General features: G+C 43.6%; 1 protein-coding gene across 5 annotated transcripts in view; it reads right to left on the bottom strand.

Moving 5' to 3' along the window:
• ptpro (protein tyrosine phosphatase receptor type O) overlaps nt 1-18,083 on the bottom strand; it is a 165,726-nt gene that overhangs the window by 21,131 nt on the left and 126,512 nt on the right. For 3 of the 5 annotated variants that reach the window (XM_063072458.1, XM_063072455.1, XM_063072459.1), the window contains 5 exons: nt 14,889-15,021; nt 14,635-14,755; nt 14,485-14,553; nt 6,525-6,608; nt 1,236-1,271 (listed from right to left, as the gene is read on the bottom strand). In XM_063072458.1, coding sequence (XP_062928528.1) covers nt 1,236-1,271; nt 6,525-6,608; nt 14,485-14,553; nt 14,635-14,755; nt 14,889-15,021 — 443 coding nt within the window. The remainder of the gene's footprint in view (nt 1-1,235; nt 1,272-6,524; nt 6,609-14,484; nt 14,554-14,634; nt 14,756-14,888; nt 15,022-18,083) is intronic. The other 2 variants (XM_063072456.1, XM_063072457.1) reach the window with 2 other exon arrangements.

Raw genomic sequence — 18,083 nt, forward strand, 5'->3', positions numbered from 1 at the left:
AGAGCATCTTCCCCACAGGTCTTATCAAATACCATCTGGATGTTCAGATAATATGTGCGCCCTTATCCTCTGCTAAACATAGCACAGTACACCATTGGAACAGGCCTCATGATGCTAGTTTAAACTCATCCCATCTGCCTGCACTTTGGCTAGATGCCTCCATTCTCTGCTTGCCCGTGTGCCAGTCCAAATGTCCCTTTATCATTCTAATTGTACCTGCTTCCACCCCTTTCCCTGGCAGCACATTCTAGGAACCTCCCACTCCCTATGTGGGACAAAAAAAAAATTGCCTCAAATCTCCTTTCGTCTCCGCACCCCCTTGCTTTAAAGCCAAGCCCTCTAGTGTTTGACATTTCTACTCTATCCGTGCTATCTAGGCCTCTCTTAATTTGACACTTTTTAATTTCATCAGTTATCCTCTAGAAAACCATGTTGGCTTCTCCTTGATAATGGAAAAGTTTCAACATGTTCAGTCATTCTAATATTAAGCTGTTGGCTTTGGTAGCTACCACGGGACCATTACGTTTACAATTCTCCTCTTAAACAGTAGCGGGGATGAACAAATGTCGTTTTATAAACCACAAGAAATGGCTCCCAAATCAGGAATTTAAGAAGAGCATGGTTAGGGATATCTGCAACATTATTTTCTGTTAGGGTCAACGCAGAGTTCATTCTCAGTTTTGGCTAAAGGCTCTAAGAAAAGCAATTGCCTCTCCTGTAAGACCAGTGTCTCCCACAAATATACCTGAAAGAGGTCATCTTCTGCAATCCACACCATGCCATCAAGTCAATTCCTTCCCCAACTACCTTCATCACAAGCACTGCAGTGATATGAGCTGATAGGTCACTATTATCTCCTTAAGAACAATTCAAAAAGTTCCAATAAATACTGGTCACCCACTTCCTATAAACTCCTCAATAACTAAGCATTTTTCCTACAACAATGCATACTCAATCCTTTCAGCACTTCCTGAACACACCATCACTTTGCTTCATTGGAAGCATTGCAATTTTAAGACAAAGGTGGTATATCTTTCTGCAAAAAACTGACCGTACACACACATTTCCAAAAGGCCTACTTCCTCATTGTGAAGTTATAGGAATGAAGAACTGCTGTGCTTTGCAGAAACACAAGGCAGTATTGTCTCTTTCTCTGAGCAATTGACATTTTACTACAGAATGAGGCAGAATGGTTTTCTATTAGTTTAAAATTCACTGCATAATGTTAAACATACTTGGCTAGTTTCCTCTTCTTCAGTGCGTATTTATTCCTGTAATTAAAGAATTAGGAAAAATATTATTAAGTTTCTACCTTCACTGAAGTTTCACAAATGTCAGTGAACAGCGTATTAAAAATATGCCAAAACACTGCAGCCAAGCGAACTCTAAGCTAATCCTTTTTTCCTAGTAAATTACTTGCAGATTATTAACGTAGGACAAACATTGCATCAGATAAACACACAGATATGTACTCGTACTTTGGAGAAGAAGGAGTCTCCAAAGCATAGGCCAGCAATTAGTGAATGGTGAACAACTTTAAATAATAGCTGGATGTAGAACAAAATGGGTAAAATTTAGCCTTCATGTTTGGGAGTCACAGTTATTAGTTACTAATGCATTACTTCCAAAAATCGTAGGAGGGATCAGTGTTTCAATGTAGTGGCATTAAAACAGTACACACACTTGTTATTACTGATTTTAACAATGTGTACACATGTATTACTAATGCATATATTAGATGAATTTTGTATATCAGAATGATAAAGAGTATGGATTATTGATGTTGGCATCTAATATTTTAAAAAGTGGTTCCATATGTTCACCTTAGCATCTTAAATGCAGCATATTAATTTATATCAAACTGTAAACATCTACTGATGTGTAATGTGGTGGTTCTTGTGTCTTGTGATACAGTAAGTAAAATACAATTACATTTGTGAATGTGCCTACATTGTTTTTATTTTGTAATTAAGTTAAATCTTGCACTGGAGAAATTTTGAATTCTAATTTATTTAACAATATGTTTGCATTATTTAATATTTTTTAAAAATACATTTACACCAGTTACCGTATATAATGTAGATGCACTAATTTGTGTTTTGTTGGTGCATATGTAATGTAAGCATAATAGTTTCTAATTGAACTAATCGGAGACCCAGGACAATTCTTCATCACTTATTGAAAGTAAAAGCAGTTTCAACCGGTGAAAAACAATTTTATGTTGCATGGCCAAAACAAAAGTATGAACTGATTATAAAATTCATTGATTCCAGGAATGAAAGAATTAATGTATGAGGAGCATTTGATTGCTCTGGTCTTGTAATTGCTGTAGTTTAGAAGAATGCAGGGGGATCTCATTGAAACCTTTTGAATGCTGAAAGCCCTAGTATTAACCGAGAAGTCCGTGGACCCCCAGGTTTGGAACCCCTGCGCTAGATAGAGTAGATGTGGAAAGGTCGTTTCCTATAGTGGGGGAACTAGGACCAGAAGGCACAGCCTCAGAAGGATGGCCGTTTAGAACAGCGGTCCCCAACCACCGGTACCAGGCCGCAAAGCGTGCACTACCGGGCCGTGAGGAAACGATATGAGTCAGCTGCACCTTTCCTCATTCCCTGTCACGCACTGTTGAATTTGAACATAGGGTTGCCAACTGTCCCGTATTTGCCGGGACATCCTGTATATTGGGCTAAATTGGTTTGTCCCATATTTCCCCTGCTAAGGTAGAGCGTTCCTATGAAACCTTTTGTGCCGAAATGATGTGAAGCGAAGAAGCAATTACCATTAATTTATATGGGAAAAATTTTTGAGCGTTCCCAGACCCAAAAAAATAACCTAACAAATCATACCAAATAACACATAAAACCAAAAATAAATAACACTAACATACAGTAAAAGTAGGAATGATATGATAAATACACAGCCTATATAAAGTAGAAATAACGTATATACAGTATAGTCGGGAAGATAAAGGCAAAACTGATTTGTGGGGGGAAAAATCGGCACGTACGCGCATGCGCACACAGGTGCCCGCGCAAGGCTTCATGGTCATGGTAGTCTTTCCTGGGGTAAAGTGTCCCGGGATTTGACTGCTACTTTTGTCCCTTATTTGGGAGTGAGAAAGTTGGCAACCCTAACTGTAAAAGACATGTTGAGGTGAGTTTAACCCTACTTGAACACCACCCTCCCCCCCCCCACCCCCTCGGCCGGTCTGCAAGAATATTGTCAATATTAAACTGGTCTGCCGTGCAAAAAAGGTTGGTTTAGAACAGACGAGGAGGAATTTCTTTAGTGGTGGCTCGGAGGAATTCATCGCCACACACGGCTGTGGAGGCCAAGTCTTTGGGTATATTTAAAGTGGGGGTTGATAAGTTCTTGAATAGTAGGGCATCCTATATCTTATGGTCTAAAAATCAAATACAAATTGTGATACTTAAGGGATATGGGTGTCTACATTTACCACTCAGCCCCAGGTACTTGTGATACTGGTAAGCAAACAGCATCTGGGGGTTTGTATGGAGACAAAGCTCCAATAACATTTCTGGATCAGGGTATCAGATTTTGACCCAACAACAGTAAAGAAACAGTGATGTACAATACATTCAATACAAACTGGTTAAAGAAATGGAAATGACAACCTTCCTGTAATCTGGACCTAAGCGGTTGTAAGTTTGAGTGTTGTTGCAAAACAAGAGTTTGGTCAATGCATGTAATAAGAAACCTTAAATATACAGAGTATATTTATGTCTGTGATGTCGAGATTAGGTTCCAAACATTGGAACTATTCACCTGAAGAACAATAGCAACGGAAATGAAGACAGATGAGGTTATTGGATTTCCAAGGGTTGGTTTGATTACAGTAGATAATGTTGATGGCGGCCTCTGGAGCCACATATAAAATCAAACAATCTGATTAGAGCTCAATAAATATCTCTTGAGTCTTGTGTTCAAGGCAAGCATACTCTACATTACTAGTTCATTGAGAGAGATTTGAGGGGTGACTGGCAAGAGGGTATTTTAGATCTGATCTAAGGCTATTTTATTAGGGATAGATAGTATTACTACACTAAGGAATTATGAAATCCACAACTACCATAATTTGACCAGCAATTATATCTGTTTCACATTCCTGTGTCCTCTACCATCCATTACCCTCCTGTAAATTTCTTTAGACAATAACATGAAATGTGGGCCCTAAAATCGAAGCAAAGCTTTCACACTTTGTCCAGTTTACCCTCTGCCTATTCCTTAGAGGTGCCAGCTGATTTATTATTCCTGGAACAATGCACTAAACTGCCTCATTATTGTGTTCGTAATAAAAAAGAAAGGCGACCAATACAATGTCTCAGAGATGCATTATATCGTTGCCTCCTTAAATGGTGCAGAACGCATGAGCAACTGGTTAATAAATGCTGTTGTGATTTATACAAGTGCTTTTATCCAATGTAAAACTTCCTCAGATTTTGACAGTAGTAACTCACCTCATAAGTCTGTCTGCTGTCACATTTCCAATCTTGCTGGACTCATTAAAAACACTTCTTATTTACTCACAGAGAAATCAGGTTCTCTTAAATCAGATAAACTACCCACAGGGTGGTGAATCTGTGGAATGCATTGCCACAGATGACAATAATAAACCTGCTACCATTTTTCTATGTAGCTCAGTTTTAAATGACTGGCCTCTTATAGTCGTGTTCTCTTGCTGCAGTCTCTCGAGCCAGTGAAAACATCTCATTATGTAGGATCCTAATACCTTACAATCTCCTACATCTGGATGAGGTCATTCCTCATTCATTGAAACTACAAAGAATACAGCCCCAAATTCTTTAGTGTCTCATTAATCCCTCTCATTCCAGCAAACTAGTCCAGAGAATCCTCCAGATCAGCCAGTGCTGGTTGTGAAAGGTGCCCAAAATCCCTGGCACAGGACTGAGTCGGAAACTGAGATGCAGCGGAGATCTTCCACGGCAGCCTCGACTGAACCTAAGCAGGCGAGATCCCCACCTCCAACAGCAAAGGAATCAAGGGAACTGCGAGGTTGTACCTGGGGTACTCAGAGAAATGCCCTCCCAGTGCAGGCTCTTTGAACAGCATGTGGCAGCACAGCTCAAGTCATTCCGTGAGTAAATAAGAACTGCTGCTCATCAGACAACCAAGGCCGACAATCCAAAACAAGTAATGTTTGTGTTGCCCTACCACTGACATCATCCAGAGAAGTTCCACACTGGGGAAGAAAGAGTATATGACAAAGGAAGATTCCACCAAAGATTTATAAATCATATCGTAGTCCTGCGTCTAAAACTCCTCCTCCCTCGGTTAAGCCAGTTTTCAAATGTAAAATGCTATCTGTTCTTATTGTGATGTCACATGAACAAATTCCTGAGCCATTACGTTCTCCTACTGATAAGAATATGTTCTTCCACGGACACAAGCCATTACTGATTAATGCTGGTTTATGAATCTAATACAGTTGTCCATATCCTGTCTGTTTAATCCGTGACACTATTTTTACTGGCCTAAACTGGCTCTGTTATTGAAAATCTGCAGTCTTTTCACTGCATGGTTCACAGCTTCAAGCACAACTTCCACAATTCTGCCTGTGCTCAGTAGTTTAGTTCCTCTTCTGCACTCTCTCTCTCTCTCTCTCTCTCTCTCAGTTGGTAGCCCTGTCCGTGGTCCTCCATCTCTGCAGCTCTCGCCCCAGTCAGTCACTCTCCCCTTCCTCCCTTCAGACTCCCCTTAAAATGGGGGTCTTCGAGTAAGCTACTGGTCATGGGTCCAGATGGAGCTTTCTTTGAGCAAAGGAAGCAACGGGCTGGAGGAAGTCAGCAGACTGAGCAGCGTCTGTGATGGGGGCTGCTGGGGCGGGATCAGGGAAAGGGACTGTCGACATTTTGAGTTCAGACTCTGCATCAGAGAGGAAAGTAGTCAGTCTGAAGGAAGTCAAGGGGAAATGGTAAGTCAAGGGCTGGTAGGTGATGGCAGACCAAAGAGGGTACCACTCCTCCAGCTCCTTCAGCCCGTCTGCTCTCACCCATCACCTACAAGCCTCTGTCCCACCCATCCCCCTTTCCTTTTTATGCTGGCCTTCTCCCTCCTCCGTTCTGAGTCTCAACCCAAAACAACAATCCCTTCCTTCTCTACACCCCCTCCCTCCTGTGCCGCACACACGCTCAGCTCCACCCACCAAGCCCCTCCAGCAGATTGTCTGTTTTGCCCCGGGTTCCAGCAACTGCAGTCTCTCACGTCTCTTCATCCCAGTAAAGGAAGGTGGGAAGTATCTTGATAGCCACAATCTAAGTAGCAGATGTGATGGATCATAGTCAGTCAATCCTTTCCCGTTTCTCCTGTCGACACGGACACTAATGGGCAAACACACCAAGGTTGCTATAAAATTCAAATACCTTTTGGAACTAACCTCCACTGTGTACCTAACATTTCTCACAATGCAGATATGGGAGAAGGCTGTGCTAGTTTTAAAGCACCTCAGGAAGTTCTAGGTAAGAGAACTATTAAAATGAACTTACCAAGGGTTAATACCAAAGGCCAAAAGATAGTCAGTCCAAAAGCATGATGGGAGCAGTGCAAGAACAGCAAAAATACTTCTACGCCTGAGAAAATGCAACACAGACATATAGACAAAGAGTCTGTTTGATTAATAAAAGAGATAGTCGCCTCTGATTAACCTAGATTAACATAGACTTTGTTAGGTTCCCTGAGATTTTGTAGAAATACAGCTAACAGAGCATTATGATGAGGCATACAAATACAGTTAAGCACAATGTTAATACAATTAATAGTTTTAGTCACACAGAAAAATAATATTTTACTTGAGTTACTTTACGCTGCAACATTTGATTTGCTTCCTACTAAATATTTCTCACATTCCTGTGAAAGGCAGTTTCTCTTTATATTTGTATCCTGTTTGGCTAGAAGAATTTACCAGGAAAACAGTTTCACCAAAGTTACGTGATACAATGGTAAATTACTTGGAATTGAGTTTTGCGTTGGGAGCTGCCTAAATGTGACCTACTACCCACCGAAGGGATTTCCTATCACTGGCCCCAGTTTTACAAAGATGTATCTTACTGCAACCATCAGGCCTGAAGCAAAAGATAACCAAAATGTGTTGTTTCTCCTGCCGTTTAAATACAAAGACCAAGCTGCAGCCTGAGTAACTGTGCTTCACTCAAATCCAAAAGAAAATAATGCACTTTAAAAAGTGGTTTAAGTTTGTGTTCTGCTGGCTTCACTGAAATGAGTTAAGTGAATGCCCAAGAAGCAGTAAAACTTAGAATTTCACAATTAGGGGAAGATGGTTATAAGAATCCTGTTGTAATTATCTGAATCTGATTACTGTAACTATTACCTATAATCTTTTACGTATGCTGGAGGAATTTTGACACGAGAATGATCCTGGTGAGAGGGTTAATGTATGAGAAGCATTTGATACCTGTGACCCTGTACTCACTGGAGTTTAAAAGAATGAAGTGGGGGGGGGGGTGGAATCTTATTGAAACCTATTGAATATTGAAAGACCTAATAGTGTGGATGCGCAGAGGATGTTTCCTATTGTGGGGTAGTTTAGGACCGGAGGGCACAGCCCCAGGATACAAAGATGTCTCGTTAGAACAGAGATGAGAAGGAACTTCTTCAGCCAGAGGGTGGTGAATCTGTGGAATTCACTGCCACAGAAGCTGTGAAGGCCAAGTCATTGGGTATATTTAAAGCGGAGGTTGTTAGCCTCTTGATCAGTAAGAGCGTCTAAGGTAACGGGGAGAAGGCAAGAGAGTGAGGTTGAGAGGGATGATAAAGGGTGGAATGGTGGAGCAAACTCGATGGGATGAATGGCCTAATTTGCTGCTACGTCTTATGGATATAAAATTGAAGGGAGAGGGAGACGCAGCAAGGAAGCAGTCCCACCCAGTCTGCACTGACCACGAAGCACCCAGTTTTATACTAAACCTACCCAATCCACTTTACTCACCCTGCATTCCCATCAACTCCTCTCAGATTCTGTCACCCATCTGCAAGCCTGAAGCAACTTACTGCGGCCCATTAACATACCAACACGCACATTTTGTTTGCATGTGGGAGGAAAATGGACCACAGAAAAAGTGCAAATTCCACAAAGGGAGCAAGCACCAGAGGTCAGGATCAAACCCAGGTCTCTGGAGTGCCAAGCAGCAGTTCTGTTGGCTGCTGTACCAGTGGGTTAAGAACATATATAGAACATAGAAATTTACAGCACATTACAGACCCTTTGGCCCATAATGTTGTGCTGACCATGTAACCTACTCTAGAAAGTGCCTAGAATTTCCCTAGTGCATAGGCCTCTATTTTTCTAAGCTGCATGTACCTATCTAAAAGGCTCTTAAAAGATCCTATCGTATCCACCATCAGTGCATTCCACGCACCCACCACTCTCGGTGTGAAAAACTAACCCCTGACATCCCCTCGGTACTTATTTCCAGGCACCTTAAAACTATGCCCCATCGTGTCAGCCATTTCAGCCCTGGGGAAAAAGCCTCTGACTATCCACACAATCAATACTCCTCATCATCTTGTACATCTCTATTAGGTCACCTCTCATCCTCCTTCGTTCCAAGGAGAAAAGGCCAAGTACACTCAACCTGTTCTCATGAGGTACGCCCTCCAATCCAGGGAACAACCTCATAAATCTCCTCTGCACTGTCTGCATAGTATTCACACCCTTCCTGTAGTGAGGTGACCAGAACTGAACACAGTACTCCAAGAGGGGTCTGACCAAGGTCTTGTTCAGCCGTAACATTACCTTACAGCTCTTGAACGCAGTCCCACGGTGGATGAATGCCAACACACCATACACCTTCTTAACAACAACAGGGTTTCTTGCCTTTTCCTCATAACAAATTTCCCATCCCTCAAATCAACCTCCACTACTGACCAATTCCTCCCAGGACTGCAGCAATTACTGCTCGTCAGTGCAGTCACTTCCTTCTTTCTGAAATCAATACAAGAATCGATCCTGATGTTGGGAAATTCCACCAGGCAGCCGTATTTCTGTTCTACTGAAATAGAATGAGCTTAGAAAGATGGTGTTGTGTGAAATCGTAATGTTAGAATCATAAAAAGTTATTTCTGTGGTATTAAACTTAGAGATCTGTATCGCAGGGTGCCGTGTGCGTGTTTGTTTTTTCACAAGGCTTCGTATTGCTGCGACATTTCACTGCATGGTCAAAGAACACTGAGGCTGTCTACAAGAAGGGTCAGAGCCGTCTCTATTTCCTGAGGAGACTGAGGTCCTTTAACATCTGCCGGACGATGCTGAGGATGTTCTACGAGTCTGTGGTGGCCAGTGCTATCATGTTTGCTGTTGTGTGCTGGGGCAGCAGGCTGAGGGTAGCAGACACCAACAGAATCAACAAACTCATTCGTAAGGCCAGTGATGTTGTGGGGATGGAACTGGACTCTCTGACGGTGGTGTCTGAAAAGAGGATGCTGTCTAAGTTGCATGCCATCTTGGTCAATGTCTCCCATCCACTACATAATGTACTGGGTGGGCACAGGAGTACATTCAGCCAGAGACTCATTCCACCGAGATGCAGCACAGAGCGTCATAGGAAGTCATTCCTGCCTGTGGCCATCAAACTTTACAACTCCTCCCTTGGAGGGTCAGACACCCTGAGCCAATAGGCTGGTCCTGGACTTATTCCTGGCATAATTTACATATTACTATTTAATTATTTAAGGTTTTATCACTGTTTAATTATTTAAGGTGCAACTGTAATGAAAACCAATTTCCCTCAGGATCAATAAAGTATGACTATGACTATTTCTTGGTGTTGAAGGTTTGGCCTCAGCAGCACCACTACTTCAAGTAAACTAACCACAAGTATAGAAAGACATGCTGGAACAGTGTTACAATGGTTGACATAAATAACATGACCAAGCCAACTTTTCACAAGGTGATTGAAAATTCAGAACTGAAAATAAAGCAGAACTGGTGAGAAAGCAAACGGACCAAAATACTAGAACCACAGTCTTGATCCTTGGTACACGTCCTAGGCTGTGATCTGACAGTGCTTGACCCTGACCTCAGCAGCTAAATAGGGTTTGCATACACTGCCTGAGACCACATGGGTCTCGCCTGTATGTTCTGGTTCCTTTCCACATCTCAAAGAACTTTAACTCACCCACAACGTATGGGTGGGGTAGAATCTGAGAAAGGCCATCGAAAAAGTCAGGAGAATAGTGTTAATGTGGGGATAGTGCTTGAAGGTCAGCACAGACTTCGGTCAGAAGTCTGTACCATGCTGTATGACTCATACCATTTCTGCATCTTCATTGTACCAGGTTAATCTCCTGGCATGCCAGGAATTTATTGCCTGAAATGGCTGTGGAGGCCAAGTCATTCTGTATATTTAAGACAGAGGTTGACAGGTTCCTGAACAGTATGGGAATCAACGGTTATGGGGAGAAGGCAGGAGAAAGGGGTTGAGAAGGATCATAAATCAGCCGTGATGCAATGTTGGAGCAGACTCGATAGGCTGAATAGCCTCATCTTACTCCTATGCCTGATGCTCTAATGATAGAGTCAAGGATACAGTGGGCAGATTGTGACAGATTGTGGTGGTGAGGTTAAGGTCTTGTAGGTTTATCCCTCATGTAGATTCTCTCACTGCCTCCTATTGATCCTGTCTTACAGCTCCGGTCTTTTGGTGCTGCTACCAAATCACTGTTTTCTTGCTACCTCCATTGCTTCTTTGAACTGCTGTTCAACATGGAAACCACATGGTCGTCAGGTAAGGGAGGAAATTAGGTGGTTAGGCAAGAGAAGTTGTGCTTGCTCCATTTGACCATTTTCAAGGACTCTTCATCTCATGTTTTTGATATTTATTGTTTATTCATAACTAATATTATTATCTTTTTTATATTTACACAATTTGTTGTCTTTTGCACACTGATTATCCACCCTGTTGGTGCAGTCTTTCTTTGATTCTATTATGGCTATTGGATTGAGTATGCCCACAAGAAAATGAATCTCAGGGTTATATATGGTGTCATATATATGTACTTTGATGATAAATCTACTTTGAACTTTTGAACTTTGATGCCATGTGATCTGCCGTCAATGTAGAGGACACCCAGGCTACACCTCTTGCCTGTGTACCACTGTGGCACCCATTCTAGTGGGTCTCTCCCTGCCAGCTGTAACCAGGGAGTCTGGCACATTGCCTATAAAGAGATGGTTCTGTGAGTGCAATAATGCCAAGCGACTGCTTGACGAACCGGTGAGACAGACAGTCTTCCCAGTTCAGACACCGATTCCCAGGTGTTTGTGAGGAGGATTTTACAAAGCAGAGTGGGACAGACGTGACCTGAGAGCACAGGGCCAATGCCAGGTTGCTTATCTGGCCGCATTCTTTCATTGTTTTGACATCCCAATAAATCGATGCTAAGCCATTTCAGAGGGCATTTTAGAGTTAACTTCATAGTTGGCATTTGGAGACCCTAAAAGGCCACAGTAGGTAATGCTGGCAGATTTCCTTCCCTGAGAAGTATTAGTGCCCCATAATAATTGGTACGACAATGTAGTGGTTACCGATTACTTTCAACAACCATCCATCCTTAAATTATTGACTAAAATTTGAACTCCCCAGACCTGAGAATTGTTAAAAGTAAGCCTCTTATTTAACACCTAACTCCATACCCCAGTGGTCACCAAATTATTGTAACTACTTTGACAGGAAATGATGGTAGCTAATCCAGCGTCTTAGCGCTCTTAGCTTCAATAAACACAAGCCTTGAGTGAAGTGTGGACTGCTAGTTGGCTGACCGGCTAGTGTTATGTTTTCATATATCGTTGCAAGTTCAAAATTAGCCCTGATGAATGTAGGTGTTGAGGTTCTGTATTCTGCAGAGTGAGACCTAACTGGTATACTCCCCCAATGTGTTCTTCAGGACAGACAAACAGGCCAAATGGGTGAGTATTTGTGCTGTGTCACCCAGCAAGTGCACACGCACACAAGCTCAAGGCCGTGCCCGCTGTCTCACTTCCAGTCACCAAGCCCAGAACCCACTGGGCCCCATTTCTAGCCCTGGCCGCAAACTCCTGGCTGGGACTCTGGCCACGCACCTACCCATCTTCTTACTGAGGGTGCTCCACGCCTGCCCCGGATTCACACCTGACCTACATGCCCCGCTCCCAGTTCTAGCTACACTCTGAGCCTGCATGGCTCCACCTCAGCCTTGTCCAGCCCCTCAGCTGGCCCTTGAACCCTAGCTCCAGCACCTGACCGACTCCCCACACTGGCTTCACACCTCGTCCACATTTCCACACCCAGGCCGCACCCCCACCAGCATTCGGACGCCTGCTTCCCCTCTACAGGCTCCAACTGTACTTCTCACCCCATCAGTAAAGCAGCCAGCAGGATCAATGACCCACCCTCCCCTCTTTCATCGGGCAGAAGATACACACACCTAACAGCACATGCTATCAAGCTCAAGGTCAGCTTCCAATCTGCTGTTATAAGGCTTACCAAATGATTCCCTAGAAGGTAAAGATGAACTCTTGACCTCACAATCTACTTCACTATTACCTGCTCTGCACTTCCTTCGTAGCTGTTACATTTCTGAATTATTATTGTTCTACCTCGTCCTACCTCAATGCACTGTGTAATGATTTGGGTCTGTATGAACAATATACAAGACAAGCTCTTCTCAGTATATTGTACAATAATATTCCAATTCCCCAGCTGCAGCCACATGGGAATTATGTTTCCGACCTCTGGCTCAGCCACATACTAAGCCCACATAGCCACCCCTCGCTCGGGCCACATCCACCACCCTTCGTCACACCTGCTGAGGCCTGGGTTACACTTCAACCACCCGACTCTGACAATTAGGTGTGAGCTTTGATGCCCATTACGCAGAGCCTGGCCCCCAGTCACCTTGGTCTCTTTTGCCCCTGCATCAGAACTTGCGCTGTGAAACCTGTGCGGCAGACGGTGTGTGCCAAAATGTGCTCTAATTTTTGAGTCTTCTGTTTTCTCTATCAAGGAGAACTGGGTCTGGTTTGTTCAGAATGACAAGCAGATTCAATGACAAGATGTGATCAACTGAGATTGTAGGGCATTCTGGATTGGAAGGTCTACCAGTGAAACAGCAAAGAAATACACTCTTCAGCCCATCTAGTTTAAGGTGACCTAGTCCTATTTACTCGCACCCAGACCCTATCCCCCTGAACCTCTCTTGTACACATACCCATCCAAACTTCTCTTAAATGTTACAAGTGAACCTGCATCTACCACTTCCGCTGGCAGCTCAGTCCAGACCTGCACCACCTTCTCAGTGAAGAAGTTCCCCTTTAAATATTTCACCTTTCACCCTTAACCCATGAACTCTAGCTCCAGTCTCAGCCAACCTGAGTGGTAAAAACCTGCATGCGTTCACCTATCTGCAACCCTCATCATTTTGTGTAGCTCTGCAAGAACTTCCCTCATTCTCCTGAACTTCAGAGAACGAAGTCCTTCATCTGTCCGACCTTTCCCTACAACTCAGATCCTCAAGTCCCACCTGCATCCTTGTAAATGTTCTCTGTACCCTTTCAAGCTTATTGATATTTTTCCTGTAGGGGAAAAGAACAGCAATACAGACTCTTGGAGGCAGAGGTCCAGCTGAAAAGAAGAACCTAAAGGTGGTGAATGGAGAGAGGACAGGAGACTCAGTAACTCACTGACACTCATGTCACAGGAAAGGCATTGCCAGGGCGGAGAAGGTGCAGAAGAGACTTATGGTGATGGTGCCTGGACTAGGGGTCCTGAGTTCTAGGGAGAGGTTAGCCACGCTGGGCCTTTATTTCTTGGAGCACAGTGAAAGGAGACCTCATAGAAATTTATAAAATTATGAGGTATATAGATATGGTGGATAGACACAGTCTTTTCCCCAGCACTGTGGAGTCCAAGACTAGAGGGCACAGATACAAGAAGGAGGAGATAAGAGACGTGAGAGGCAACTTCTTTACACAGTGAGGACTTGGAATGACCCGCCAGAGGTAGTGGTCACGGTGGGTACAACTGCAGCATTTAAGAGTCATGTGGATAGGCAGATGGAGGAGCAGGACTTGGGAAGGTTATGGGCCAAACGTGGACAACTGGGTCTAGCAGGCAGTATGCAAGGACAAGATGAGCCAAATAGCCTGTTTCTATGCTGTATTACTCAATGACTTCAGACTACATGCATTTGAATGTGACAACATAGCTGGCCTCCCTTCTGAAATCTCCCACTGATAGTGCAAACTGTTCAAGGCCAACTTCAGTAACATTTTCATACAGAATGACTTATTTCCATGCGCCAAGATAACTAGTAGCATCTGAACATTTGTTTTCATCACTGTGTTCATCTGAGGATTTAAAGTTTCATTGTTCAAACTAAACTCAAATACAGAATTAAAACTGATGATTTTCATTATTCTGGAGTGGTCTTTCACTTCCCCTTCAAACATACCAGTTAAAAGGCAACTTCCCGTCTCTCTCCAGAGTGGCAAAGTTGACAAATATTCCTGCTCCACAATTCCTGTAAAACATTAATAAATAACCTCAGTGTCTGCAAAACTCCATGTTCAACTTAAAGTGCATGCAGCAAATAACTCTGTACCTGGCATGTTGCAAGTGTTTACGTCGAAGAATAAAGAGTGTGATCAGCAGCAGTCCTATCAGCAGGATACTTAGAATTGCCAAGACAGAAATCACCACCATGTTCGAACTGACGTCTGCAACTAGAAGTTTGGTTGTTACTATGGACTGATGATCTCCATGCTTGTGAGAAAAACTTAACGCATCGTTTATCATCTCTGTAAGACCTCCTAATGAAAGGCAAGTCTTTTTTAAACTTGTTTTAACAAGGCGTACCTGTTGAGACGGTGATGAATACTGGAGCACTGTAATGTTCGTAGCTGACACTGGTCACGCTGCAGTTGTAGGAGGTCGATGGGACGAGATTGGAGAGTGTAACAATGGGTGTGTACACTGTGGCCTCTTCTTTCTGAAAAGATAAGGGAACTCTGACTTCTTGCAATGTAAACGTGTGCAGTGCTACAAACTAAACAATCCTTTTATTATCTTGACTATAATATATATATTACATTTGTAATACAGAACAGTCACTGCATGTGGTAAATAGAATAAAAGAAACTGAAGCAGTTAGAACATAGAACATAGAATAGTACAGCACAGTACAGGCCCTTCGGCCCACAATGTTGTGCCGACCCTCAAACCCTGCCTCTCATATAACCCACCACCTTAAATTCCTTCATATATCTGTCTAGTAGTTTCTTAAAGTTCACTAGTGTATCTGCCTCCACCACTGACTCAGGCAGTGCATTCCACGCACCAACCACTCTCTGAGTAAAAAACCTTCCTCTAGTATCCCCCTTGAACATCCCACCCCTTACCTTAAAGCCATGTCCTCTTGTATTCAGCAGTGGTGCCCTGGGGAAGAGATGCTGGCTGTCCAGTCTATCTATTCCTCTTAATATCTTGTATACCTCTATCATGTCTCCTCTCATCCTCCTTCTCTCCAGAGAGTAAAGCCCTAGCTCCCTTAATCTCTGATCACAATGCATACTCTCTAAATCAGGCAGCATCATGGTAAATCTTCTCTGTACCCTTTCCAATGCTTCCACATCTTTCGTATAGTGAGGTGACCAGAACTGGACACAGTACTCCAAGTGTGGCCTAACCAGAGTTTTATAGAGCTGCATCATTACATCGCGACTCTTAAATTCTATCCCTCAACTTATGAAAGCCAACACTCCATAAGCTTTCTTAACTATCCTATTTGCCTGTGAGGCAACTTTCAGATATCTGTGGACATGCACCCCCAGATCCCTCTGCTCCTCCACACTTGCAAGTATCCTGCCATTTACTTTGCACTCTGCCTTGGAGTTTGTCCTTCCAAAGTGTACCACCTCACACTTCTCCAGGTTAAACTCCATCTGCCACTTCTCAGTCCACTTCTGCATCCTATCAATGTCTCTCTGCAATCTTCGACAATCCTCTACACTATCTACAACACCACCAACCTTTGTGTTGTCTGCAAACTTGCCAACCCACCTTCTACCCCCACATACAGGTCGTTAATAAAAATCATGAAAAGTAGAGGTCCCAGAACCGATCCTTGTGGGACACCACTAGTCACAACCCTCCAATCTGAATGTACTCCCTCCACCACCACCCTCTGCCTTCTGCAGGCAAGCCAATTCTGAATCCACCTGGCCAAACTTCCCTGGATTCCATGCCTTCTGACTTTCTGAATAAGCCTACTGTGTGGAATCTTGTCAAATGCCTTACTAAAATCCATGTAGATCACATCCACTGCACTACCCTCATCTATATGCCTGGTCACCTCCTCAAAGAACTCTATCAGGCTTGTTAAACACGATCTGCCCTTCACAAAGCCATGCTGACTGTCCCTTATCAGACCATGATTCTCGAAATGCCCATAGATACTATCTCTAAGAATCTTTTCCAACAGCTTTCCCACCACAGACCTAAGGCTTACTGGTCTATAATTACCCGGACTATCCCTACTACCTTTTTTGGACAAGGGGACAACATTCGCCTCCCTCCAATCCTCCGGTACCATTCCCGTGGACAACGAGGACATAAAGATCCTAGCCAGAGGCTCAGCAATCTCTTCTCTCGCCTCGTGGAGCAGCCTGGGGAATATTCCGTCAGGCACCAGGGACTTATCTGTCCTAAGGCATCCGTTAGTCTTGCGAGACCATGGATCTGTGCCTGGAGTCTTCACTCTCCAGGGCACATGTCTTGCCAAGGTTGTATGGAAGACCAGCAGTTGCCCATGCTGCAAGTCTCCCTTCTCCACGACACCAATGTTGTCCCAGGGAAGGGCATTAGGACCCATACAGTTTGGCACCAGTGTCGTCGCAGAGCAATGTGTGATTAAGTGCCTTGCTCAAGGACACAACACGTTGCCTCGGCTGGGGCTCGAACTCACAACCTTCAGATCGCTAGTTCAATGCCTTAACCACTTGGCCACATGCCCACATTATCCATCCTAATGTATTTTAACAACTCCAACACCTCCTCTCCCTTAATATCAACATGCTCCAGAACATCAACCTCACTCATGTTGTCTTCACCGTCATCAAGTTCCCTCTCACTGGTGAATACCGAAGAGAAGTATTCATTAAGGACCTCGCTCACTTCCACAGCCTCCAGGCACATCTTCCCACCTTTATCTCTAATTGGTCCTATCTTCACTCCTGTCATCCTTTCGTTCTTCACATAATTGAAGAATGCCTTGGGGTTTTCCTTTACTCTACTCGCCAAGGCCTTCTCATGCCCCCTTCTTGCTCTCCTCAGCCCCTTCTTAAGCTCCTTTCTTGCTAACCTATATTCCTCAATAGACCCATCTGATCCTTGCTTCCTAAACCTCATGTATGCTGCCTAATACTAGATCTAGTACGGCATTCCCCCTTGTCGGCCTGTCAACATACTGTGACAGGAATCCGTCCTGGACACACTTAACAAACTCTGCCCCGTCTAAACCATGGGAACTAATCAAGTGCGAATCAATATTAGGGAAGTTAAAATCACCCACGATAACAACCCTGTTATTTTTGCACCTTTCCAAAATCTGCCTCCCAATCTGCTCCTGGTATCTCTGCTGCTACCAGGGAGCCTATAGAATACTCCCAATAGAGAAACTGCTCCCTTCCTGTTCCTGACTTCCACCCATACTGACTCAAAAGAGGATCCTGCTACATTACACACCCTTTCTGTAGCTGTAACAGTATCCCTGACCAGTAATGCCACCCCTCCTCCCCTTCCCCCCCATCCTTTTTAAAGCACTGTTAAAGGCATCAAGTCCCATGTGCTTGCTCTGCCACTCTCTAAACAACCATTTATGCTTCACCTCAGTACCATTTTGTTGCACTAACCACAAATTCCTTGATGCGCCTCAACCATTTTTGTCATGAATATTCTCAATGACTGAGCCTCTATGGCCTCCTCGTTTAGAGATTCCCAAAGAATTGCAACCCTCTTGGTAATAAAATCGTTTTCTCTGTCCTGAAGGTCCAG

Source organism: Mobula hypostoma, chromosome 20 (genome assembly GCF_963921235.1).
Source record: "Mobula hypostoma chromosome 20, sMobHyp1.1, whole genome shotgun sequence".
In the NCBI taxonomy this organism is placed as follows: Eukaryota; Metazoa; Chordata; class Chondrichthyes; order Myliobatiformes; family Myliobatidae; genus Mobula; species Mobula hypostoma.